The sequence below is a fragment of the Borostomias antarcticus genome (assembly GCF_949987555.1).
Source record: "Borostomias antarcticus genome assembly, chromosome: 6".
In the NCBI taxonomy this organism is placed as follows: Eukaryota; Metazoa; Chordata; class Actinopteri; order Stomiiformes; family Stomiidae; genus Borostomias; species Borostomias antarcticus.
Window position 1 is genome coordinate 14,730,950 of NC_140239.1, and position 27,765 is coordinate 14,758,714.

Sequence of the window (27,765 nt, forward strand, 5' to 3'; positions counted from 1 at the left end):
CAAGGTCCTGGTGTTGACCTCCAGAGCCCTCCATGGACAGGCCCCCGCCTGTATCTATAACCTCATCCACCTATACTCGTCCAGCCGGTCTCTGAGGTCATCCGACCAGGGGCTCCTGGTGGCACCTCGGACCAAGCTAAGGACTAAGGGTGACCGAGCTAAAGACTAAGGGTGACCAAGCTAAGGACTAAGGGTGACCAAGCTAAGGACTAAGGGTGACCAAGCTAAGGACTAAGGGTGACCAAGCTAAGGACTAAGGGTGACCAAGCTAAGGACTAAGGGTGACCGAGCTTTTGGGGCGGTGGCCCCTGGGCTCTGGAATGCCCTACCCCTCAACATCTGAGAACTGTTTTAGGAGACAGTGGAAGACTCACGTTTTCATGCAGCCATTGGGCCATCTGTAGCTCAACTACTGCTTTTGTCTTTGTTGTGGTTTTTATGTTGTAATAGGAGCTGCCTGTATTTTGTTTGTGAAAAAAAATGAAGGTTTACTTATTTACTGTACTTACACACACACACACACACACACACACACACAACCTACGCACACAGGCTCACGTACGCCCTCAGACTGGCAGATGCACATGGGAGTGTTGGCGTACCCTGACCCTGACCCTGACCTCACCTCTCCAACCAGCGTGACTCATCAAACAACTCTCTCTCTCTCATCTCTCCCCCTCTGTCCACCCCCCTCTCTCTACCTCCCTCCAACTTTCAACCCTTCCTTCCACTTTCCTGCCATTCTGTCCTTCCTCTCTCCCTCCTCTCTCTCTCTCTCCCTCATCTCTCTCTCTCTCTCTCCTCTCTCTATCTCTCTCCCTCCTCTCTCTCTCTCTTTCCCTCCTCTCTCTCCTCTCTCTATACTCTCTCCTTCCTCTCTCTCCCTCTGTCTATCCTCTCTCTCCCTCCTCTCTCTCTCTCCCTCCTCTCTCTCTCTCTCTTTCCCTCCTCTCTCTCTCTTTCCCTCCTCTCTCTCTCTCTCTCTCTCTCTCCTCTCTCAAGTTTACGGGAGGTCACAGGAGTGTGTGTGTGTGTGTCTGTGTGTGCGTGTGTGTGTGTGCGAGAGAGAGAATGTGGTTGTGTGTCTGTTTTCTCTCAAGACTGCATCCTGAATGCTCAGCAGACAAACAGGCAGATGTAACTGCTGTGTGTGTGAGTGTGGTTGTGTGTGTGTGTGTGTGTGTGTGTGTGTGGTTGTGAGTGTGTGTGTGTGACTATGGTTGTGTGTGTGGTGTGTTCCTGTATTCTCTCAAAGAGGCATCAATCAAGGTCAAACAGCTAGAATCTGAGCGCTATCTGTGTGTTTTGTTTGTGTGTGTGTGTGTGTGTGTGTGTGTGTGTGTGTGTGTGTGTGTGTCCTTCTGAACAGTAATTTCCGCTGCTGTATCTGGGTCAAGGGGCAAATATAGTCAGACACCACCTCAGTTACATATGGAGGACCAAACCTGTCCAAATTAAAAATAAATACATAAATAAATAAATGACTCAACAAATGACCAATAAATAAATGAATGAATAAATATGCACAAAAATAAATAAATGAATGAATAAATGCATGCAGTAATGTGTAAATAAATACATTAAATTTGATATAAATGTATACAATTATATATTTATTGTTTGATTCATTATTTCTTGCATTTATTTCCATATTCATTTATTTATTCATTTATTTATTTATGTATTTATTTCCACATTCTTTTCCACATTTCCATTTCTTTGTTTGCTTGCTCCTATATGCTAATTAGGGGGCTGTCCATCATCGTGATCCCTTACTCCCATTGGTTAATCAGTATCAGAGTGCATAGATCGACTGTGTATGCCTGCCGTGGATCGCTTGCACTGCAACTACAACACAACTTGAAGCTGACGACGAGTTTGCTAATCTTCCGAACTGATGGTAACGTTAAGGTAACGTTATACATTATAACGCTATAAAATCAATTATTTAAAATAGCCTGCATTTTCACCAGAAAACAATTTAACAGGTGTCTGGCCGTTTTAGCTAGCACTACCTAGCTACGTTTGTTAACGTTAGCTTACGCTAGCCAGCTAGTTCATGTGGAGGATAATGATAAAACGTAAGAAGTATTTTTCCAGCTTTCCTTCCTGCCTTTGGCAGTAGCGACTGTGTTGCGCCTATAGTTCATATTTCTATATTATTGCTCCTCTTGTGTAAAATACGGTGGACGGAACTTGGTTATGCGTATTGTTTGCCTTGTCCATGCCCGTGTCCGAATACCCATACTAAGGTATGCGATTGGTCATTTCGAGCAAATACCTCCCCTTTTACCGTGAACACACTCATAGATAGATTGGACCAGCTGGGTCGACTTAACGAGTTGATAGCCACCGTCGTAGTACCGTTTATCCGTGATTGCAGTTGTCCGGTTTACTCGAGCGAGCTAGCAAAAAGTTATCCTGGATATGTTGAACGAGATTCGTAGTACGGGGTCCAGGTTAGGCAAGGATCTTAACTCTGGTCAGGTAGGACTGACAATCTACAATGCCTGGGCTTGGCTACTAATGCCTGGATATGAAAACCACGCCCCCCTAATTAGCATATAAGGAGCGAGCAAACAAAGAATAAATAAATGTGGAAATAAATGTGGAAAAGAATGGATATAAATACATAAATAAATGAATAAATGAATATGGAAAAAAATGCAAGAAATAATGAATCAAACAAATAAATATATAATTTTATACATTTATATCAAATTAATGTATTTACACATTACTGCATTCATTTATTCATTCATTTATTTATTTTTGTGCATATTTATTCATTCATTTATTTATTGGTCATTTGTTGAGTCATTTATTTATTTATTTATGTATTTATTTTTTAATTTTGACAGTTTGGTCCTCCATAGTAACACACACACACACACACACACACACACGCGCACACACACACACACCTGGTGGGGATTGGATTATATCCATAGAAACAGCAATGTCAGTCGACTGTGATATCTTTTTGAAATAGTCAATACACATGCGCGCGTGCGCGCGCACACACACACACACACACACACAGATGTGTGAACAGAGAGGGCAGGAGACAGGGCGAAGTGGGAGCACACACACACACACACACACACACACACACACACATGTGAACAGAGCGGGAAGGAGACAGGGCGAGGTGGGAGGAGACACACACGCACACACACACGTGAACAAGAGCAGAGAGGAGACAGGGCAGCTCAGGTGGAAGAGAGGAGATGAGGAGGGAGAGGAGAGGAGGAGAGGAGAGGGGAGGAGGGGAGGAGAGAGGAGAGGAGAGGAGAGGAGAGGAGAGGAGAGGAGAGGAGAGGAGAGGAGAGGAGAGGAGAGGAGAGGAGAGGAGAGGAGAGGAGAGGAGAGGAGAGGAGAGGAGAGGAGAGGAGAGGAGAGGAGAGGAGAGGAGAGGAAAGGAAAGGAAAGGAAAGGAAAGGAAAGGAAAGGAAAGGAAAGGAAAGGAAAGGAAAGGAAAGGAAAGGAAAGGAAAGGAAAGGAAAGGAAAGGAAAGGAAAGGAAAGGAAAGGAAAGGAAAGGAAAGGAAAGGAAAGGAGAGGAGAGGAGACAGATCATCTCAGGTGGAAGATAGTGAGTTACAGAGAGAGACCGCAGAGAGGCTGACTGGCTGGAACTCTCCAGTCATGTGACTGACTGACTGACTGACTGACTGACTGACTGACTGACTGACTGACTGACTGGCTGACTGGCTGACTGGCTGACTGGCTGACTGGCTGACTGACTGATTGAGACTGACTGACTGACTGACTGACTGACTGACTGACTGACTGGTTGACTGGTTGACTGACTGGAACTCCTCTGACACACATCAGCACTCTGCTGCAAAGTGCTGGGTCAGCTAACTGGGCTCCCACTGTCCTGGTCCGCTCAGGTCAGGGGTCAGAACCTCCAGGACAGCAAGAGATGCTTTTTCACTCTGAGAAAACAACCCAGATGAATGAAAACACAGGTTTTGAGAGATGAGCAGGTGAGCAGGAGAGATGAGCAGGTGAGCAGGAGAGATGAGCAGGTGAGCAGGAGAGATGAGCAGGTGAGCAGGAGAGATGAGAATGTGAGCTCAGTCAATACTGCTCTTGTTTCTGTGGGAGGATTCATCCTGACTCACACTCAGAGAAACACACACCGAATCCCTCTCATCATTTATTCAATCCAGCTACGCTAGCGTGGGAGCCAGAGATGAGTCGTCAAGGTTACTGACCTCTGACCCCTGGCTCAGAGGAATGATGTTCTCTCTCTCTCTCTCTCTCTCTCTCTCTCACACACGTACACGCAAGAGAAATACAGACATGAAGAGGCAGCAGACAGGAAGGACTGACTTCCACAAAGGAATGTCCTTGAGTGGTGCTTGAATAGAGAGAAGACAGGAGGGAGGGGTGGAGGGAGGGAGGGAGGGAGGGAGGGATGGAGGGGTGGATGAGGGAGGGAGGGATGGAGGGGTTGAGGGAGGGAGGGGTGGAGGGAGGGATGGAGGGAGGGAGGGAGGGATGGAGGGAGGGAGGGATGGAGGGAAAGCCAGAACAGTAGTCTATGAAAGGAAAGTGTGTTAAAACAATCAATAGTCTACACTCATGCGATCTTCACAAAATTGGAAGCGTTTACTGAGTGAGTGTGTGTGCATGTGTGTGTGTGCATGTGTGTAGTGTGTAGCTGGTTTCATACCCATGAAGGAGCTACTGTTTCCTGTTCTGTCCTCATCATCCTCATGTATGTACTGGTACTACTGTATGTAGCAATGTGAGGCCAACTAGGAACTGACAGCATATAGCAGACTGGCTCCTCATGTCTGAGGGCTGCTAATGGTTATGTCCTTTGTATTTTTATTCATGTGGATATAAATACAGTACATGATTCAAATGTGCAGCCCAGTGTGTGTGTGTGTGTGTGTGTGTGTGTGTGTGTGTGTGTGTGTGTGTATGTGTGCGTATGTACCTGCAGCCCAGCATGGTCTGTAGCAGGGTGGTGTGTGTGTGTGTGTGTGTGTGTGTGTACCTGCAGCCCAGCGTGGTCTGTAGCAGGGTGGTGTGTGTGTGTGTGTGTGTGTGTACCTGCAGCCCATTGTGGTCTGTAGCAGGGTGGTGTGTGTGTGTGTGTGTGTGTACCTGCAGCCCAGCGTGGTCTGTAGCAGGGTGGTGTAGGTGTTTGTGTGTGTGTGTGTACCTGCAGCCCAGCGTGGTCTGTAGCAGGGTGGTGTGTGTGTGTGTGTGTGTGTGTGTGTGTGTATCTGCAGCCCAGCATGGTCTGTAGCAGGGTGGTGTGTGTGTGTGTGTCTGTGTACCTGCAGCCCAGTGTGGTCTGTAGCAGGGTGGTGTGTGTATGTGTGTGTGTGTGTGTGTGTGTGTACCTGCAGCCCAGTGTGGTCTGTAGCAGGGTGGTGATGCCCACGCAGAAGAAGATGGTCCCTATGAGCTGCGAGGTGGCCCACTGGTCGAAGCCCACACACATGGCCTCAGCCAGCAGGAAGGGCACTGCGATGGTCCCACTGAAACACGTCAGGTAGTGCTGGGGGGGGAGAGAGGGAGTCAGTGTGTGTTTGTCTGTGTGTCTGTTTCTCTGTGTGTAGAATCAGTGTGTTTCTCTGTGTGTATTTCTCTGTGTGTGTGTGTGTGTCTGTTGCTACATTGAGGCGTTTCGGGGGCCAGTTCAGTGCCTAATTTTTTGTGTTTGGGCAGCAGAGATGGTGCCCCAGCTCTAGAAGGTTCCCCTGGGGGCCTGGCTCTGCTCTGGGCCCTGCAGCTCTAGAAGGTTCCCCTGGGGGCCTGGCTCTGCTCTGGGCCCCCCAGCTCTAGAAGGTTCCCCTGGGGGCCTGGCTCTGCTCTGGGCCCCCCAGCTCTAGAAGGTTCCCCTGGGGGCCTGGCTCTGCTCTGGGCCCTGCAGCTCTAGAAGGTTCCCCTGGGGGCCTGGCTCTGCTCTGGGCCCTGCAGCTCTAGAAGGTTCCCCTGGGGTCCAAGCTCTGCGCCCCCCAGCTCTAGAAGGTTCCCCTGGGGGCCTGGCTCTGCTCTGCGCCCCCCAGCTCTAGAAGGTTCCCCTGGGGACCTGGCTCTGCTCTGGGACCCAGATGCTGACCACACTACTGAGCTGTGCCCTCAACTGCTGGAATTTTGCCTACGACTGGTAATATGTCACTTTATTAAGTTTTACTATTACTATACTCTTTTGAGGCGATCAAGTAACCATGACGATTCCAGGATGTGGTCGTCTCATCAAAATAACAGTTTTTAAATGTGCTGTTCCATTTTCAGAGTTATTTTCAGAGGGTATTAGAACAAATCCAGCGCCAGAGGGCTACTACAGGGACAGAGACATCGAACAAATAAACAAGCTGTAAAATAATTTGGGGGCCTAATTCTCTTGCTAGATACGTGAAGTAACTACTTTATTTTTTACTTCATATTGCTGTGTTGGTAAAAAAACACATCACAAAAACAAACTTCTTGGTCCATCTGAAGCAATGGACTGTGGCCGACAGTGATAGGCAGTTAAATAACATGTCAAACAAGTGGACCATTTATTTTGGATCCACATAACCAGTTTGTTGGCATTTTGCTTTGACGATTGATAAGCTGATATGCTGCATAGCAAACAAGCAGAACAATCTAATTCATGGCTGAGGGCGCCACACCCCCACGTATGTGTCTGTTGAAGGTGTTATGAAGACATGACATGGCGGTTTCCAGGGCTAATAAAAAGACCTGGCAGTTTCTTTATGCAAATACACACCAGATAGTCATGTGATTTGTCTACTGTTACCCAAGACTCTGGGCACATCCTCTTCTATAACCAGGGCTGTGTCTCAATCCTTTATTCTTCTGTAACCAGGGGTGTGTCACAATACTTTAGTCTTCTATAACCAGGGGTGTGTCTCAATCCTTTAGTCTTCTGTAACCAGGGGTGAATCTCAATCCATGGCCTCCTCTCTGCTCATCTCCGAGCCTTCAGGTTCCCTAGTCTCCTTGTGTGGTTGAAGTGTGCTGGGCTCATAACCCAGAGGACCCTGTGACTGATGGAGATATGACCAGGGGCGTGTCTCAATACTGTGAGTATGTGTGAGTGTGTGTGTGTGAGTGAGTGTGTGTGTGTGTGTGAGTGTGTGTGTGTGTGTGTGTGTGTGTGTGTGTGTGTGTGTGTGTGTGTGTGTGTGTGTGTGAGGCTCACCTGTAGGCCCAGGAACACACACAGGTACCAGGGGGGTGTGTCTTCAATGGTGTAGATCATGTCCATCCTCCTGGTGTCTATGCTGTCAGCACTGTCCAACGTCTCCGACATGGAGCTCTGCGCACACACACACACACACACGCACACACACACATTAGCTCACACAGACAGCAGTGGCTCTACTTTCTGAGGTGAATGGAGGCGTCAGCACCAAGCCCCCAGGAACGGCTGGGCGTTTGGAGGCTACGTGGCCCCAGTGGCCAAGCTCAATATTGCAGCTGTTGGGGGCAAAAAGCCTATTTCCCATTGCCCATAATGAAAAAAGAAACGGCTGGAGAAGGAAACATTTTTTTCTGGGTATCATTCTAGGTAAGAAACGAGGCTTTTAGCCATCAAGTTTTGACCTATTGGGCTCTTTTTTTTTTTTTTAGAAGCCATTGGGAGCCGTATAAACCAGTTAGAAAATTGCACTGTGGACGCACCTCGGGGACACCCAAGCGCGCTCCGACTACTCCCTGATTCCGGTCTCGCTGTAACCACATCAATATCTGCTAGTAAACCAATAACCAAGGCTCCGAACCGGTTCAAGGAACGGAAACGAAAACCGGAAACGAATTGTATTTTACGAGGAACAGAAACAGGAACGAAAACAAAATGGTCGTTAATTGTTCCAGAACAGAAATGTTAATTTGAAATCTTTAAAACCGGTTATTTTTTCGTTCATTGTAGTAGGCCTATATAACTTAAAAATAATTTTTAAAAAAAAGACAAAAAGCTGAGCCTTTTTCCGGTTGTACTGTTCCCCCGCGGAATATCGCTACCCGATTGGTTCGTGGACTGCACGTAGCCGTACCCTGACACAGAGCCGAAGGCTCTGCTACTGTATAACTGTGGGCTCTGCGCTGACTGACATTAAGTCCCTACTGGCTCTCGGAGAACGGCTTTGCCCTCGTGGGCCGTGACTAGCTTGGCTCGGCTCGCAACAAGTGCGGAACGGTGAACGGAACGTTATGTTTAGTTCTTAACCGGTTCAGGAACTCTATGTTGGTGGCGGAACACAAGAACGGAAACATTAAATATACTGGTTCTGCTCGGAGTGAACCGATTGAAAAATAATTCCGTTTTTAAGCCCTGACAATAACAACGTCAATATTATCTTAGCTTTAGCATGGATGGCGAAACTGATCATGGGTGTATTAATACAACGAGAAATCTCGGAAATCACAATGCCTTGCGAATCATCGGTGAGATGCCGAGCGTTGTTGCAAGCAAGAAAATAATGTAATGAAAAGCCTAGTCTGTAATCGTTTTGGAAGCTAAAGGTAGGCAGATGTAGCTACTGTAGCTAACGTGAGCCACCTAGCTAACGTTAGCTAACTTTGGATATCGACCGTTGGATATTTGTTTTCCATAAAGATGGACAAGCTAGCTAACTGTGGCTTATTCTTCTTTCGTGTATCATCAGATGGCCAGCTCAGTGCCGTGCAGCCATACCCTTGTCTCAGGACCAATACTTTCACGCTCCAGACCTACACCTTCTGAAGGTGCTCTGTATAGGGGGCAGCCGGAGATGATCTGCTTGGCCGTCTGTTCAGGCTCGCTGCACTCGCATGCTTTGTGAGAAAAACGACTAACAACGAAAAACTACTTTCCCTATGTGTTGCACTATATATTCTTCACTTGGGTCACAGTAGCCTAGGCCACACTAATGTAATCTAGAAACACTGGCGCATTGTCGAGTCAGCACTTTCCTACAGTATTGTGCGTGGTGCTACCCAATGTCTACATATACACGTAAATGCAAGAGATTTAGCCCCAACACACTAACCACCCCAACACACTAACCACCCCAGCACACTAACCACCCAAACACACTAACCACCCTAACACACTAACCACCCTAACACACCAACCACCCCAACACACTAACCACCCCAACACACTAACCCCCCTAGCACGCTAACCACCCAAACACACTAACCACCCCAACACACTAACCACCCCAGCACACTAACCACTCGAACACACTAACCACCCCAGCACACTAACCACCCTAACACACTAACCCCCCTAACACACTAACCACCCCAACACACTAACCACCCAAACACACTAACCACCCAAACACACTAACCACCCTTACACACTGACTACCCTAACACACTAACCACCCCAGCACACTAACCCCCCTAGCACGCTAACCACCCCAACACACTAACCACCCCAGCACACTAACCCCCCTAGCACGCTAACCACCCCAACACACTAACCACCCTAACACACTAACCACCCTAACACACTAACCACCCCAACACGCTAACCACTAGGGCTGGGACGATATGCTTTTCTGCCGATTCGATTTTTTATGATTTTTTGGGTGCCGATTCGATTTAAATTGCGAATCTCAATCTTACAGTATTGCAATTCGATATTACCGATTATTGCGATTTTTTGTTTGCTTTTTTAACACCAGACGACTTGAAGTTGGATGGTGGAGGTCTTAACTCTGCGCATGTTCTTCTCACACTGTCCGCCATTCTTCTCTTTCACCTTCACCTTCACCAAATACATTCTTCTCTTTCACCTTCACCTTCATCAAAGACATTTCCCCTCTGCTGGAGAAAAGCGGTAACTTTTTTCCACCTCGGCTTATAAACAAGGACTGAAATGAAGCATTTTAATTCGGAAAAAAACGATTTTTGAAAGAAAAAAAAGGATTTAAAAATCATAAAACAAAAAATCCAGATTCTGATGAGAATCTATTTTTTTCCCCACCCCTACTAACCACCCCAGGGTTAGAGAGAGATACAGAAGACAGAGAGAGAGATTGTGATCCAGGATGGACTACTGAGAAATTCCTCCCCTCTCTGTGACCTCTCGTTCTTCCGACATGGAGAAAAGTGCAGAGTCACAAGAGGGGGAGAGGGAGAGGACACAGAGAGAGTGGCCTGGGAAAGAGAGAGGGAGGGAGGAGGGGACACTGTTGAGGCTACACTGCTCTGCTCCTACATTCGTGTGTCTGACTGTACCCTTCCACTGGAGGATGGAGGTTGAGCTACTATGGACATAGTAAATGGACTGGACTGATATAGAGCTCTTATCCAGAGCGCTTTATAATGGCCTCTCATTCCCATTCACACACACACACACAGACACACCATGCAAGGTGCTAGCCTGCTCATTGAGGGTTCAGTGTCTTGCCCAAGGACATTTCGACATGTGGAGAGGAGGAGCTGGGATTCGAACCACTGACCCTACGATCACTGAACAACACGCTCTACCACTGAGACACAGCCACTCCACACTTTCCACCGGTACTCCCATTTAAAGGTGCGAAGTTTGTGGTTTTACGCACATCCCCTTGTTCTTCGGTGCTGAGACAAACTGTAAAGTACAGCAGTTCCAAACAGTGAGACAGGGCTGGCAACTCTGGTTCTATGCTCCTAAAAGTATTTTATTGAAAAACAACATTTCGACCCAAGGTGATCAGGTTAAGGTTAACCTCAAAACGTTTTTGAATAAAATAAAAAATGCAAGTAAGGTATTTTTCACTACTAAGGGGAGGTATGTACATACTTGCAGCTAGGACTGCACCTACTGTAACGACTATTTTTCTTACAATTAATCTAGCGATTATTTTTTCGATTAATCAAACGACTAATTTAACGATTATTTTAATGATTATTTTTTATTGCTTGATTAATAGAATGCTTAATTTACCCCAAATACTTTTTTTGTCTCATTAATATTTCAATATTTTATTCAATCTTCTCTTAAAAGCAACAAAATGTAACAAGAAACAAAGTAGCTGCACTGCAGGGCATGGAAAGATGGAAAATCTTTCAAATTTGTAGCCAAACCATTTAGCTGATTGCTTTAAATTACTAACCCATGTTTGTATAATTTGAGCTCTGTGTGGGCAGGATTACCAGATTTTCAAATGTTATTTTAAATTGATAAAACACATGTTTAACCACCCAATTCATTAAGCTTTGTTGAACGTGCCTTTTCTCTTTGGTCTTACATGCCTCATGAGTGCTCAGAGACTCCTTATGACAATGACACAGCAGCTCACAACAGTTGCTACAATCAACTGACACAGCTACAGTCAAATCCATGTTTAATCCCCCGTAACGGCAGCTCTATCCATCCATCTCATCACGGACGTTGTAGCACTAGGTATTTGTAGGGGTGTGTGGGAAGCCATGCGTGGTGCTGCGTGTCTTATCTTGATAGACTGATGATCTATCTACAAAGTATGACGGATGTTCCAACACTAGCGTGATAAGACAGGTTATAATGATGTCTTCATCTATATGTGGTGAAACCAGTTAGCACTGTTATTAAACCCTGTGATAAAATGACACAAAAATATATGCTGATAAAAACATTTGGTTGGTTCAGAAATAGGTTGCAATGTGGATAAGCTACAGTATAAGCAAGCTGGTTTGGTGAAGAAGCCAGGTGAACTCCAGTCTGCTTGTGCAACTAATGAGTGAAATAGTTTCTAGTGTTAGTAATGTTAGTTGTTACAGTATAGAGTGTTAGTATGGTAGTAATGTTCTAGTGTTAGTAATGTTCATGTTAGTAATGTTCTAGTGTAAGTAATGTTAGTTCTAAGATGTGTTCGAAATCGTTCTCTTGTTCACTCACTCCCTATACCCTATGTAGTGTTTCCCATATAGTGAACTACATAGGGAATGATTAAACGTTTTTTGGACACTACATGGAACGTCATTCCGTCAGATATTCATGGACGCCAGCAGCGTGCGTAATGTAAACAAACCGAGCACTGATGGCACTGGCAGCAGGTTGAAATGAACTCAGGTAGTATTCAGTTTCCATGTTCAGTTTTGAATGTTGAATCCCAAATAAATTGCTGAAATTCTAATTATGTGCAAGTGTGGTTTTGTCAAATATGGTGCTGTCTGCTAATAGCAAGCTGTAAAGTTGCACAATAAGACCATGAAAGCTAGTTAGCTCACAACAGCAGCTTCCATAACATTAACGGTAGCTGTCGGTGGTTTAAGCAGTTAGCTCACATTACAATGATGATTCCTGTAGCTATTTTGATGCTGCATTGGTTCGACTTCTGTTTCTCAGGCATAAATGGAGGCAAGCTCAAACTCACATTAGCAGCAAAACAGCTACAGGAATCATTGTAACGTTAGATAACTCCTTTTGCCACCGATAGCTAACATCTTCTTCACATCTTATGTTTCGGTAAAACACGACAGCGTTGCATTGTGGTATACAGGAGAAATTGTAGGGTACATCATATGTTCTAGAAATCAACGTGAATTGTGGGTATTTTGTAGTGGACTATATAGTGAATGAAATTAACCGTTGAGAATTCGAACACTACAAAAAAATGGCGGACGCACTATATAGTGCACTATATAGGGAATAGTGAACACAGCTCTAGAGTGTTAGTACAGTACTCCTATAGTCCTCCTAGGGGTTGTGTGTACTACTCCTGTAGTCCTCCTAGGGGTTGTGTGTACTACTCCTGTAGTCCTCCTAGGGGCTCTGTGTACTACTTGTACTTGTGGGTAATGTCCCAGACTCTAGTGTTAGCAGTGTTGGGGGTCATTACTCAAAAAAGTAATGTATTACATATTACACAAATAAAGATATATATATATTTTTTTAAAGTAATGCCTTACTTTACTTGATTACTCCCTGGAGAAAGTAATTAGTTACGCTACTCGTTACACGCTACTTTTTTTTTTTTTTTTTTACTTACTTGTAAAAATTGCCTCAGATGCACTGTGACATAATTTGATGTGGTTCAGGAATAGACTTCTCAAACAAGCCGGGAAAATGCAAATAACTAGCTGTCGTCACCCGCTAGCCGTCCTTACCAATTAGCCAACCCCATTTGCTACAATAACAATCATTTATACCATTAAACTATATACAGTATACCCATATGAACACAAATCTCTACCGTAATAAGGAAGGAGGACATACACAAGGTCTTCTTTAGGCTCTTTAATAGGATAAAGCCACCAAGCCACTTCTTGAACATCCATTAATAAAAAATAGACTTGCCTTCCCAACACTGCTTATTTAGTGCAAATGGTAACTGCCTCAAAACAATATATCTAAAAGTTACAACAACAAAAAAAGACTGGTCTTCCCAACAGTGCAGAGGAGAGGTAGGTTGTTGGAACAAGTTCAAAGTAATGTGAATATCTCCACCCATCAAAAGTGGCTTTAGACGGCGTTGGCGAAGGCTCTATGGGCGAGGCGCATGCCTGAACCTAACCAATCGGCAATCATTTTCATCCCTTGTGCCTAACTCGAACCAATCACTGCTCCTCCCCGTCCCTCCCATGGATCTATTATTGACCCCTGTCCCTCCGTCCCATCTATTCCAGTACTAAAACGTCAGCTGTGTTGCACAATGTGTGCACATTATATTGTCTCGATAATCTTGCGATCCTGTTGAAAATTTATTAACTTATGTAACGCAAGTAACGACTTTACTGCATTTAGGAACAGTAGTGCGTTACACTACGCGTTACCGACAGCACTAATGTGTAGGCATGGTACCGATGCCTCGCGATGCAGTTAAAAATCGATTTTTTTGTGTCACGATTCAAATCGGTGCAGATGAAAGGGCATCTTTGGAAAATCAAGTTTAAAGGCCTTTTGGCTTCCCTGTTTTCAGAAATGAAAAGGGCAAGAAGTTAACAGACAAAACAAAAACAGCATGCAAGTACTGCACAAGATTGGTGCCCTACCATTATTTTTCTATTTGTCTGCAAGTTCATCTTATAAAAAAAAACGTGAGGAAATCGCATCGTCAACCCTGCATCGTGAATCGCATCGCGAGTTGAGTGAATCGTTACATGCCTACTAATGTGATTACAGTAACGCGTTACTTTGTAGCGAGTTACACCCAACACTGAGTGTTAGTAGTGTTAGTGTCATAACCAGGGTATTAGAGATAATGTTCCAGCCTCTAGTAGTGTTAGTGTTAGTAGTGCTAGTGTTAGTAGTGTTAGTGTTAGTAGTATTAGTGTTAGTGTTAGTAGTGTTAGTGTGAGTAGTGCTAGTGTTAGTAGTGTTAGTGTTAGTAGTGTTAGTGTTAGTATTGTTAGTGTTAGTAGTGTTAGTGTTAATAGTAGTAGTGTTAGTGTTAGTAGTGCTAGTGTTAGTAGTGTTAGTGTTAATAGTATTAGTGTTAGTGTTAGTAGTGCTAGTGTTAGTAGGGTTAGTGTTAGTAGTGCTAGTGTTGGTAGTGTTAGTGTTATAAGTGTTAGTGTTAGTAGTGTTAGTGTTAGTAGTGTTAGTGTTAGTAGTGCTAGTGTAAGGGGTGTTAGTGTTAGTAGTGTTAGTGTTAGTATTGTTAGTGTTAGTAGTGTTAGTGTTAGTAGTGCTAGTGTTAGTAGTGTTAGTGTTAGTAGTGTTAGTGTTAGTAGTGTTAGTAGTGTTGGTGTTAGTAGTGTTAGTAGTGTTAATAGTGTTAGTAGTGTTTGTGTTAGTGTTAGTAGTGTTAGTGTTAGTAGTGTTAGTGTTAGTAGTGTTAGTAGTGTTGGTGTTAGTAGTGTGCGTAGTGTTTATAGTGTTAGTAGTGTTTGTGTTAGTAGTGTTAGTGTTAGTAGTGTTAGTGTTAGTAGTGTTAGTGTTAGCAGTGCTGCGTGTCTGACCTTGTCAGGTCCCTGGTTCTCTTTAGTGTAGACGGCCATCAGCTCTGTGTCCTCCGTGTCCTGCTCTCCACCTGCCTGGACTACCCCATTCACCACCACCTACACACACACACACACACACAGAAAACACACACACACACCAAAAAAGAGAGAAAACACACACACACAGAGAAAACGCACACACACACGCACACACACAGAAAACACACACACACACACACACACACAGAAAACATACACACACACACACACACACACACACAGAAAACACACACACACAGAGAAAACACACACACACACACACACAAAAAACACAAATACCGAAGATTTATTAATATTTGTTTGTGGGGGATGCATACATCCGTGTGTGTGTGTGTGTGTGGATGCTGAGTTACCCAACAGACAGGAAAGGAAATCATCAAGGAAACCAAAGCAAAAACCAAAAACTTGATGAGGGCATCATAGGGTCACACACACACACACACACACACACACACACACACACACACACACACACTGATGTACAGTATGCATCCCCCACAAACAACATTTCCGGAATTTTTCATGTCATGTCAATATGCACTGTCCCTATTTTAAATAAATAAATACATAGATAAATAAATCCCAACCAAATGTGGTGACGCGCTCACACACCTCTAAGCATCACACACACACACAGACCAGACGTGGTGACTCGCTCACACACCTCTAAGCATCACACACACACACACACACAGACCAGACGTGGTGACGCGCTCACACACCTCTAAGCATCACACACACACAGACCAGACGTGGTGACGCGCTCACACACCTCTAGGCATCACACACACATACACAGACCAGACGTGTGTTGTGGTTCGGTGATCGCCGATGAAGGTCAGTGTGTGTATGTGTGTGTGGAGGGGGGACAGAGAGAGAGAGAGACAGGATGAGAGAGAGACAGGAAGAGAGAGAGACAGAGGGAGAGAGAGAGGGAGAGACAGAGGGAGAGGGATATGAAAGGGAGCAGGTCTCTCTCTCTCTCTCCCTCTGTCTCTCTCTCCCCGTCTCTCTCTCTCTCTCCCTCTCTCTCCCCGTCTCTCTCTCTGGCCGCGTGGGCACACAGGAGGGTTTGTGTGTGTGTGTGTGTGTGTGTGTGTGTGTGTGGTGTGTGTGTGAGAGAGAGAGTGTGTGTGTGTGTGTGTGTGTGAGAGAGAGAGAGAGAGAGAGAGAGTGTGTTTTTGTGAGAGAGAGAGAGAGAGAGAGAGAGAGAGAGAGAGAGAGAGAGAGTGTGTGTGTGTGGTGTGTGTGAGAGAGAGTGTGTGTGTGTGTGTGTGTGTGTGTGAGTGTGCCTGTGTGTGAGAGAGAGAGAGTGTGTGTGTGTTTGTGTGTGTGTGGTGTGTGTGTGAGAGAGAGGGAGAGAGAGTGTGTGTGTGTGTTTGTGAGAGAGAGGGAGAGGGAGAGAGGGAGAGAGAGAGAGGGGAGGAGGAGGTGGAGACACTAATGATGAGGCTTGGGTGTACTGTGGCCTAACCCAATCTTCATCATCACTCCAGCTTGCGGGACCTTATGACGTGTGTGCATGCGTGCGTGTGAGTGTGTGTGTGAGAGCGTGTGTGTCTGTGTGTGTGTGTGCTGCTTCTTAAAATCCCTCATGCCCAGACAGAACTTGGGAAATCAACTTTTTCTTTTAGTGCTCCAACTTCATGGAATGCGCTTCAAAAAGCGCTGAAAATGAGTCCCCTGCCCTCGTAGGGGCAGTTTAAATGAGTTCTCTACCCTAGTAGGGGCAGTTTAAATGAGTCCCCTACCCTCGTAGGGGCAGTTTAAATGAGTCCCCTGCCCTCGTAGGGGCAGTTTAAATGAGTTCTCTACCCTCGTAGGGGCAGTTTAAATGAGTTCCCTGCCCTCGTAGGGGCAGTTTAAATGAGTTCCCTGCCATCGTAGGGGCAGTTAAAATGAGTCCCCTGCCCTCGTAGGGGCAGTTTAAATGAGTTCTCTACCCTCGTAGGGGCAGTTTAAATGAGTTCTCTACCCTCGTAGGGGCAGTTTAAATGAGTTCTCTACCCTCGTAGGGGCAGTTTAATGAGTTCTCTACCCTCGTAGGGGCAGTTTAAATGAGTTCCCTGCCCTCGTAGGGGCAGTTTAAATGTGTTCTCTACCCTCGTAGGGGCAGTTTAAATGAGTTCCCTGCCCTCGTAGGGGCCCTGGTTCTGCACATTCCTGCCTCTGTTTGTAGCTGTTTTTAATGACTGACTGACTACTGATTGTCACAAGTTGTTATATTTTATATTCTTTATCTGTACTGGTTTATTGTGTTTCGTTTCAAATTATATTGTTATTTGTGATGACATCTTATTGTTTAACATTGTTTTTATTGTTGCTTGTTTTGTCATCTCGGCTACATTGAAAAGGGCCTGCCCCTCAATTGTATTCCTGAGAAACTAAATAAAGGTAATGAATGAATGAATGAATGAATGAATGAATGAATGAATGAATGAACTGCAATAAAAAACAATAAACATTTATTTTAAAAAGATTTATTATTTATGATCTAATTTCTACCTCGTGTCTGTCAGCAGGATTACACAAAAACTACTGATTGAAGTGGATGTGTGGAATGTTCAGTTTTTAGAGTGTGGTTTTTTGAAAACATCTACATGTTTTGTAAACTGCTGTCGCTCCTACAGTTTTAACAGCTCATACACATATTATACATAAACACGTTCACACAACTGTGCTGATTTGTACAATGTAAGTATCTAGTTTTTCGCTGTATGACGATTTGCTTGGCAACTGCGCTCTCCATTGAAACGTATGGGCCCACACTCTACGTTTTGAGCTGCTAATTTGGCATTTTTACCCTTTTTCTAACTCGTCGCCATGCCTACAGTTTTTAAGCTACACAGACATATCATAGCCTAAAATGTTCAGCATTTTCTCAGGATTCCTACGGTGTCAATATCTAGGCTGTGACCTTTATACTTTTTGAGAGAGAGCTGTCTGAAGCCGACATGCCTTTCCATTGAAGTGAATGAGATCACAGTGTTAGTTGGGATTTGAATTTGGGGACACGTGCAGGCTCTCTGTACAGGCACCCTTTTATGACTACTGTGGTAGCATTCATATTCCTTCCTTCCATCCTTCCTTCCTTCCTTAGTTTTATTGAGAAAGGTAGAAAAGGTATTAATATGAGTTTACAGCCTGAAAAAGTGTCATTCTGAATATTTCTTCGAATATAAGGAAGGTAGGAAGGAAGCTAGGGTCTGATGACGACGGCCTTGGGTTTGTGTTCCAGTTCCATGACACGCCCACCGGACTAGAGGCCGAACACACAGACGTACAAAGAGCTAGAGACCCACGCCCACACATCATCTGTGCCCTGTGCCTGGTCATGAGGAGAGAGAGAGAGAGAGAGAGAGAGAGAGAGAGAGAGAGAGAGAGAGAGAGATGTAGCACGGAATCAAGGCGGGGGCATTACAGTATAATCCTGAGGAATCTGGCCTGGGTGGGATGGGATTTGGTGCTGACACAGGCTGTGATGTTAGTGTTCACATGGTCACTGAAAAGCAGGGTGTTCCCAACTGCTCTGTTCAAATCTCAATAGTGTGCCATTGACAGAAGTCAGTGAAAGTTGAATGTATTTCACATACTGTAAGACCCTAGTTGTTTAACCAGCCACACATAACGTGCAATGTAAAGCTCTTAGCTCACAATATTATATATAAGATGTGCAGCATGCCCCAAATCCTTTAAGACAGTCTTTAAAAGAGCACTTTACTGAAAATATGGTGTTTAATATGTTTTCTATCAGTCCGCCATGCATAGTAGGCTATGACAGGCAGTGGAAAATGTATAAAAACAGATTCTGAGTAAAGCACTCCTGTGTTACTGGTCTTGAGATGTACAGTAATATACATGACTTAAACAGATTAGCCAAAGATTACTGATTAGAATTAGGGATGCACCGATCCACATTTTTTCACTTCCGATCCGATCCCGATACCTGAATTTGGATGTCGGCCGATACCGATACTATTCCGATACCAGAGCTCTTTTTGCTTGAATATTATTATTATTATTGTTTATTTTATGAGGCTGTAATAAACTCCTCTCTACAGGCAAGTATGACATGTACTTGAGGGAAGTATAAGCTCAGAAAAGCAGGTCAGAAAAGCTTAAAATTGATTATCAATATTTATTAAATTCCATAAAAAGTGCAACAAATACACTCTCCAGCAGCCACAAGGGTTTACTTGTCTGACTTGAAATAAAATGTGTAACAAGGCAGCGTTTACTAGTGCAAATATATACACTATCAAAAAGCAAAGAATAGCCTACCTGTCATATAAATGTGAACAGCACAAACACAAATCAAGTAGAGACTACTATGCAGCAATGCGGTTTTCAAGTGTCAAATATGAAATAAAGTGTAAACATCTCTACACTGCTCTCCCTCCCAATAAAAGAAAATGCATACAATGGGCTGCTTCATCTGATCAGCACAAAGTACACTGGCTCAAGTAGCAGCAACAAATCAAGGTTTTCAAATGTCAAATATTTGAAATAAAATAAAGTGCAAAATCAGTGTAAACATCCACACTATCAATACAACAATGTGCATTTGAACAGCACAAATCAAGTACAGTATAGGAGGTTTGGCATTGGCGACCTGGATTAAACTAAACACCAGTCTGTGCAACTGTTCTTCCAAACAAAACAAGTAAATGATCCCTCCAAAACACTGAGGGAGTGATCTGGTGTTTTATATCTCACTTAAACATTGGTAGGTTCTTTTTGAGGAATATGAGCATTTCGGCCCTCTCTGCTGTCAGACGATTCCTCTTTTCATCCACAATATTGGATGTTGTGCTAAACAGTCTTTCACTTTCGACAGTGGTTGAAGGGGCACTGAGGAACTTTACTGCAACAGCAGCAAGGAGAGGAAAGCGAGCATGGTTGTTTGCCCAGTACTGGAAAGGGCTGTCTTTCTCACCAATCCTTGGTTCTTTCAAATACATTTGCATTTGGATAACCGCTGCCTGGGTAACCCCTGATGCAGCAGGTTCATCATGCTCCTCCAGAATTCTGTCGTACAGGCTGCTGAAGCTGCTCTTACTTGTGCTTGGAGGAGAACCAGTGCTTGGACCAGCTTCCATGCGAGCGACCTTTTGTGCTGGCTCTGCCTTGGTTGCCTCTGATTCATCAGCTGATGGCCTGTGCAGTGCTTCCTCCATCTTCTGAAGCTCTTGTGTCAGGAGAGCCTTGGCACTCCTGGCAGTGTCTCCACCTGTAAAGAATCTAACACAAAAATGAAATAGGTTGAGTACAACTCAGCACGCACACACACACACACACACACCCTTTAAAGCTAGGACTTAATCAACATGTAGTTTTTGTTTGGCAGGATTTAACTTTTTCAGTTTAAAACTTAGCCATCATAAATAAATAGGGCATTATTAAAAATGTGTCTCACCTGTCCTTGTATCGAGCGTCCACTAAAGTGGCAACAGCGTAGAGGGGTTCACCTTCCATGCTGCTGAATCGTCTGTTGACCGCTTGGAGAAGCGTGCTTTTCATTGTTTTGATGCCGCTGTCAGTACTGTTCTCCTCGGCGAGCAGGCGTTTTAAAACGGTGACGGCTGGGATTACGTCGGCTGCAGAGGAGGTCGCTGAACTGATTTTCCTGGTCAACTCCTCGAAGGGTTCCAGCACCGTCACAGTTTTGTCTAGTAAAGCCCACTCGTTGGCTGACAGTGTTGCAGGCAGGTTGTGGTCAGCAGCATATGCACAGAGGGGTCGCTTCTCTTGAAGAAGGCTCTTGATCATATAAAAGGAGCTGTTCCATCTTGTTTGGACGTCTTGAACAAGACGATTTGGGGTAGTCGTTGTCCCTTGCATTTCACGCTGTAGGTCTTCCAAGCGAGACTGTGCGAGTTGGGAGTGCTTGAAATGTGCCACGATCTTCCTGCCATTTGCTAATGCATCGCTAACGCTGCGTTGTGATATTAGCCCCTCGTGCACGACGAGCTGCAGAGAATGAGCAAAACAGCCTAGGCTAGGGACTGCCATGTCTTCCATCGCTGCCTTCATGTTACTTGCATTGTCCCGTAGTATGACATGCACTTTATCCAGTGGGATCTCCCAGTGATTTAACATCTCTGTAATGGAGGCTGCGATTGTAGCTCTGTTGTGTGAACCCCTGCACTTTTTTACCTGAAGCACCGCACTCTGTAGGCTGTGTGCGCCAGAGTCAACCCAGTGCACTGTGAGGCTGATTAGTGACATTGGGCACACATCCGAGGTCCAAATATCTGTGGTAAAGCTCAGGGCTGGAACTCCTTTTAACTTGTCAGCTAACTTGGACGACACTCGGTTGTATAGTTTGGGTAGCGCAGTCTCTGATATATATTTTCTGGATGGTAGACTATACCTTGGCTGCAAGTGCTCCATCAGGCTGCGAAACCCCTCGTTTTCCACCACACTTAATGGTTGGTCGTCGACTATGATAAAGTTGAGCAACTTCTCTGTAATCATTTTGGCTTTTACGTTGTCTGCTGGAAGTTTAGCCTGCTTTTGGAATGACTCCAGGAGTGATTCTTGACGTTTCGTTTCATCTTTCTGCCCCCTGGCTAAATATTCGCTGTGCTCTTTTGGGTGGTGCTTTTTCAAATGTTTGATTAGATTAGTAGTATTGTACGTTGCGACAGAGCTTCCACCTCTCGGAACGACGGCTTTGCAAACATTACATGTTGCTGTCTTGCTTTGCGGTGTTTCAAGAGTAAAATAACTCCATACAGCGGACATGTTGTGAAGTTTAGCCTACAGGCTAGCTCGCTGCAAACTGTGGAATGGACCTTCCTGAATGGAGGCGTGTCTCATAACTCCCATTGTTTTTCATTGAGACACGCCTCCGTTCAGGAAGGTCCATTCCACAGTTTGCAGCCAGCCAGCAGGCTAGCGTGTAGCAGCAAAATTAAGCCGGCAGGAATCCCTTGTGGAATCATTCCAGCAGACAACGTGAAAGCGCGCACACAGCAGGCGGATCGGAAATCTCCGCACGTGGATCGGAAATTTCCGATCCATGAATTACATGAGTATCGGCACCCGATACCGATATTGGATCGGATCGGTCCCATCCCTAATTAGAATGGTCTTGATTAATAAGTGCATATCTGTAATAAATGTCATATCTTTCATCAATGTCCCAGTGAAGTAAGAATGTATGTTTTTTTTCTCTTCTGTGTGTCCTGATGATTTGATGCACTTTCAGTCTTCTTTAAAATAAAGATTTTTGCTGGAGAGCCTTGGACTACATTTTCTCTGAGCATTATGGATGTTAGAAAGATTTATGTTCTACGGTACTTGTTCAGTAAAGAACCCTTGTTTCTAAGGATCCTAACCCTATTGTATCAGAGCATGAACCCTATTGTAATTGTTGGTGTTATTATTTTTTTCCTTGATGGATTTTCCGCCATGTTGAAAATTTGGCAAAACAGAAAAATTAACTTTACTGGGCAGCTGTAGCTCAGTTGATAGAGCGGGTCGTTCAGTGATCGAAGGGTCAGTGGTTCGAATCCCAGCTCCGACTCCGCTCCCAGCTCCGACTGTCCACATGTCGAAGTGTCCTTGAGCAAGACACCTAACCCCAAATTGCTCCCAATGAGCAGGTTAACACCTTGCATGGCAGCTACCGCCATTGGTGTGTGAATGTGTGTGTGAATGGGTGAATGAGAGGCCATTGTAAAGCGCTTTGAGTGCCGCTAAGGTGGAAAAGCGCTATATAAGTGCAGTCCATTTAACATTTACTTAAAATCAACCCAGTGCTTTGAAATGTATGGTGCATGTCTTCTTGTAGGTTAACAGCTAAGACATACATCTCAAGAGCTGGCATATCAAGAATAAAAAATATGAGTAATAAAGAGGACAAGTCATTTAGTAAAACATGTATAAGCTGTAGCGTGACTTGGCTTGGGACAGTTCATCATAGCGTCAGGTGTGCAGCTCGGCCCCTACTAGGGGAGTGATACGGTCGGGGGGACACAGCCCTTGTTCATGAGGCTGATGGCTGTGGGAAAGACGCTGTTTTTGTGGCCTATGGACCCGGTCCTGATGGACCACAGTCTCCTGCCAGAGGGGAGGGGGTCAAAGAGTGAGGCGTGCAGGTCCTGTAGGGATGACAGTCTACAGCTGATAACCCTCTCAGCGCTGCAGTCTGCCCTGGTCCTTGTCTGTCGCATGGTACAGTACATGGTTCAGTACATGGTTCAGTACATGTATATGGTTCATGTATTTACCATGCTTGAACATGACTGTAGACCCTACTGATTGCTGCATGTAGCTATGCTGTATTTTCATTTTTGACATATATTTGACACATATTATTTTATTATTATTATTAGTGTTATTATTATATCATCATTGTTATTAATAACTATAATGATATCAATAATAACAATAATAATTATAGTTATAATAATAAATCAATAAAAATGTTCATTTTTGATCATCTATATTTTTTTTAATAAAAAATAGTCTCCGACGTACTTCAGGCGAGGCACGAACGTAAGGCCGGGCTAATCGGCAGAGGTTAATCAGTCACACCCCCAATGACGTACCCTCCAGCTGACTGTCAGCTGTCCTAGCATTGGTTCAGCTCGCTATAGCGCACATATTTAAGCCGTCAAAACATGTCATCGTTCGCTCTTGCCATACTGCTGATTGTGTTTGCATGCTCACTGCTGCTGCCGCTACTGCTCGCTGCTACTACTGATGCTTCCGTGTTGCTGCTGCTGTCGTTTTGCTACCTGCGCTCTTCCGCTTCGCTCTCTGCTCCGCGCTGTGCTCGTGTCTGCAGTTTTGTGTGTTTGGCTTACCTTGCTCCCCGCGATGTCCTCTCCGATTCGTGGTTTTGGCGGTTCGTTCAGTGGCATTCTCGGTCGGCCAGAGTCCGAGGACGAGTCCCTCCGGGATGCAGGCCCGTCCGGGGGTTCTTCCTCAGGCGTCCGCCGAAGCCGTCGCATGGCTGTCAGGGCCTCGCCTTTTTCCCGGCGCGGAGGACTGGCCTCTGCCCACCGTGTTGGAGGTCCTCTTCTGCAATGGCGTCCCCATCCACGGGGGTGCTTCCAGGGAGCAGCTGCTCGCGCTGCTGTTCGCGATCGAGGACACTGCCCCTGCCTGCGTGCCCAGGAAGGCTTCAGGAAAACGGAAGGTTTCCCAGGTCACGGAGGATTGTCCCGCGCTCCCCTCTGAATCTCCGGTTGCGCTGTCGAGGGGGTCTGCGCCGGTGCCGCCTGCCGCTGCTCCCGCCGCTCCGGGTCCGGGCGGACCTGCGGTCGATCCCGTGCCGTCAGCGCTGACGTCTATTCAGTTCTCGTTGTCGTCGATGGATTCCCGGATTCAAGCCCTGGAATCCCGCCCGTTGCTGGCGGCTTGTTCCGCGCTTCCCGCTGCTGCCGTTGCTGCCCCGCCCATGTTTCTGCTGCCCGTGGCGGCCGCCTCGGTGTTTGCTGGTCCCGTAGCTGCGCCGGACGTCTTCCCCCTTCAGAGGTTTAGGGATGTGCTGTGTGAGGTGTACCCCGCTCAGCGGGCAGAGCTGGATACGTATCTCTCCATCAATGCCGATTTATGAATGAACTACGGGGGGACTCTGTTTTATGATTACCACCGTTCGTTTTCATCAAAAGCGGCGATGTTCATCCAGCGCTTCGACCAGCGCCTGGATTGGTCCGTGCTGGATCTGGCGCTCGTTAGCTGGCATTTTACCGGCCTACTCGCATGCCCCCTCGATGTGCCCCAGGTCCGTGCCCGCGTCCGCTGCTAGGTCGCAGACATCGGCGCAGGTATTGGCCCATACGTCTGTGACTCCTCTGTGCAATAATTTTAACGAGAATGTCTGTACGTTTCCTAATTGCCGTTACATGCATTGTTGCAGTTACTGCGGGGAAGGGCACCCGAGGTCCGTGTGCCCACGGCGGGCTCGTCTCGGGCAGGCTGCTTCGAAGCGGGCGAAACCGGAATAAAGCCTTCCACTCCAATCAACGTCCCCGAGCTGGGGAGGGCGTTGTCTAAGCATCCCAACCGTTGTTTTGTCAGTTATTTATTGTCGGGACTTGTGCATGGTTTTATGGCCGGGTTAGCCTGGCTGCCTACAGTTTCCCATACATGTGATAACTTATTGTCTGCTGTTCGGGAGCCCGAGGTGGTGGACGCGCTGCTGGAGAAGGAGGTCGGGAAGGGCTTCATGATCGGTCCGTACTGCTCGTCGCTGTTTCCCGTCACGCGGTTCAGTCCCATCGGCGTGGCGACACGTAAATATTCGGGTAAAAAGCGGTGGATTATCGACCTGTCTGCTCCCCACAACGACGTTGTCCCTAGCATCAACAGCCTGATTCCCCCGCCTTCTTTTTCCCTCTGCTACGCGTCGGTCGATCACACCATTAAGCTCATTAAAACTGCCGGTAAGGGTGCGTGGCTGTCTAAGGCGGACATCACGGACGTGTTCAAGGTTATGCCCCTCCATCCGTCGCAGTGGCATATGTTCGGCGTCCGGTGGCGCGGCCTGATGTATTTTTCGGTTTGGCTGGCTTTCGGCTGTCGCAGCAGCCACAAGATTTTCGACTCTCTCTCCGAGGCGTTGTGCTGGGTTCTGTTGAATGACTGCCGGCTCCCGTTCGTGCTTCACCTGCTGGGCGATTTTTTGCTCGTCGATTATCCCTCCGGCGACCCGGGCCACGGTATCGCAGCCCTGCGCAGCACTTTCTCCCGGCTGGGCATCCCTCTGCCCGTCGAAAAAAACGTCGGCCCGCTCAGGCAGCTCGAGTTCCTCGGTATCCTCCTAGATAGCGTCAAGATGCAGGCCTCTCTGCCCCGCGAAAAGCTGGATCGGGTTCGGAGTGTAATGCGCGACGCGCGCGAGTGTCTGGTTATTACTAAAAGGGAGCTGCTCTCCCTGCTCGGGCATCTGAACTTCGCGATGCGCGTCATTCCGCAGTGCCGCTCTTTCGTTTCCCGGCTGCTCGAGCTGGCCCGGTCCGTTGGCCGGCTGTAGGACCCGGTCAGCCTGGACGAGGGCTGTCGTTCGGACCTCTGCTTTTGGTCCCGGTTGTGCAACGGGTGGAACGGCGTCTCTTTTTTTTACAATGACGGCTATGACTCTTCGGTGTCCCTCCGGCTGTTTACTGATGCTGCACCCTCGGTGGGTTATGGGGGGATTTTCGGCATTAACTGGTTTGCTAGCACTTGGCCTGTTGAACTGACATCACCACCTAACCAAGCCAGCTCCACGGCGCTTATGGAGCTGTATCCCATCATAGTCGCTACCATATTGTGGGGACCTCTCTCTATTGTGGTCTAGGAAACGCATTTTATACTTTTGCGATAACGAGGCCACAGTAAATATCATCAACAAGGGTCGTTCAAACGTTCCGTTCATCAATAAATTCATGCGCCGTCTCACTTGGCTGTCCGTGCAGGGGAACTTCGTTTTCCACGCCCTCCACATCCCCGGCTTAGACAATCAAATCACTGACTCGCTGTCCCGGTTTGATTTGCAGAAGTTCCGCAGTCTATGCCCGGATGCGACCCCGTCCGGCCTGGTCTGCCCTCCTTTTCAGAAGACGGGTCTGGACTGAATGATGCCCTGAGGCCCCTGCCGCCCGATACATGAGAACTGGTCTAGCCAAGGCCACATTAAAACAATACGATTCTGCATGGTCTCATTTCACTGCGTTCTGCTCCACTTTCAATGTACCTGTCATGCACGTGAATATTTCAATTTTATCAGCATTTATAGTCCACTGTGTTGAGTCCAGACGGCTGCGGCCTCAATCGGTTAAAAGTATCGTTGCAGGTGTTCAATTCCACATGCGCTGCCTGGACCCCACCACTGTCTCCCTGCTGGGAAACCCATCCATCCAGCTCCTCCTTAACGGCATTACGAAAGAGCACCCACAAGGCAATGATAAACGTCTTCCCTTCACTCCTGCACTCGTTCATAGGTTAATAGCACGGTTAAGGCAGGGGTGTTTTGACAATCACTCGGATTTAATGTCTGAAACCGTTATCCTCACAGCTTTCTATGGGTTCCTCAGGGTCGGTGAATATTCTACACGCACATTGTCATTTGACCCTTCAAACGACCTCACTAGGGCAGATGTCACGGTTCACAAGCTTTATTTCACATTGCACCTGAAGCACTCTAAGGCAGACAGAGCCGGTGTCGGCGTGAACATTTACCCATCAGGAAATAACACCCTGTTTTGTCCTTTGTCCTCCATGAGCGCATACCTGATGACCAGACCCCGGGCCGTTGGAGAGGAGCCCCTCTTCCTGACGGGAGAAGCCCATGACCAGAGCCTGGTTCGCCGCTAGACTCTGCACCCTCTGCCTGGCGTGTGGGCTCCCACCGGACCAGTACACCGCACACTCCCTCCGCATAGGAGCCGCAACCACCGCTGCTGCCATCGCCCCGGTGTCCACCCTGAAGTCCATGGGCAGATGGTCCTCATCTGCATACGAACGCTACCTGAGGCCCGGCGTCCAGGCCGTTTTGGATGCTCAAAAAGCTATGAGCGGACTGTAACATTTGTGTTAGGGTACTACGGTTTCATGTGGTAGTGCAGTTAGGGTGTGTATATGTGACAGCGGCTGGTGATTTGGTCCGCAACTCGGCAAACCCCGAAATGCGCTAGAGGGCAAAATAGATCAAAAAACTTTTTTTTTCGTTTTTTGTTTTTTTGCGTATTACCAAAGTTGAAGTTGTGAAGAACCTACTTACTATAACAGACAACAGTTTTAGGTTCACGAAATACGTTTAATTAGTCTGCAAACTAAGCTAGTTTTTAGCTGATTTCGAGCCGGGTTTGGGGGCGGGCAGATCGATTAGCATGATTTGTTTTCATTGGCTATTGCTTCCGGGTTCTCCGCCCCCCACCCTGCCCATAAGAAC

General features: G+C 46.4%; 1 protein-coding gene across 2 annotated transcripts in view; it reads right to left on the minus strand.

The window, feature by feature from the left end:
- Positions 1-27,765, minus strand: part of slc23a2 (solute carrier family 23 member 2) — a 94,658-nt gene that overhangs the window by 43,516 nt on the left and 23,377 nt on the right. For both annotated transcript variants that reach the window (XM_084439807.1, XM_084439808.1), the window contains 3 exons: positions 14,835-14,933; positions 7,177-7,293; positions 5,366-5,523 (listed from right to left, as the gene is read on the minus strand). In XM_084439807.1, coding sequence (XP_084295933.1) covers positions 5,366-5,523; positions 7,177-7,293; positions 14,835-14,933 — 374 coding nt within the window. The remainder of the gene's footprint in view (positions 1-5,365; positions 5,524-7,176; positions 7,294-14,834; positions 14,934-27,765) is intronic.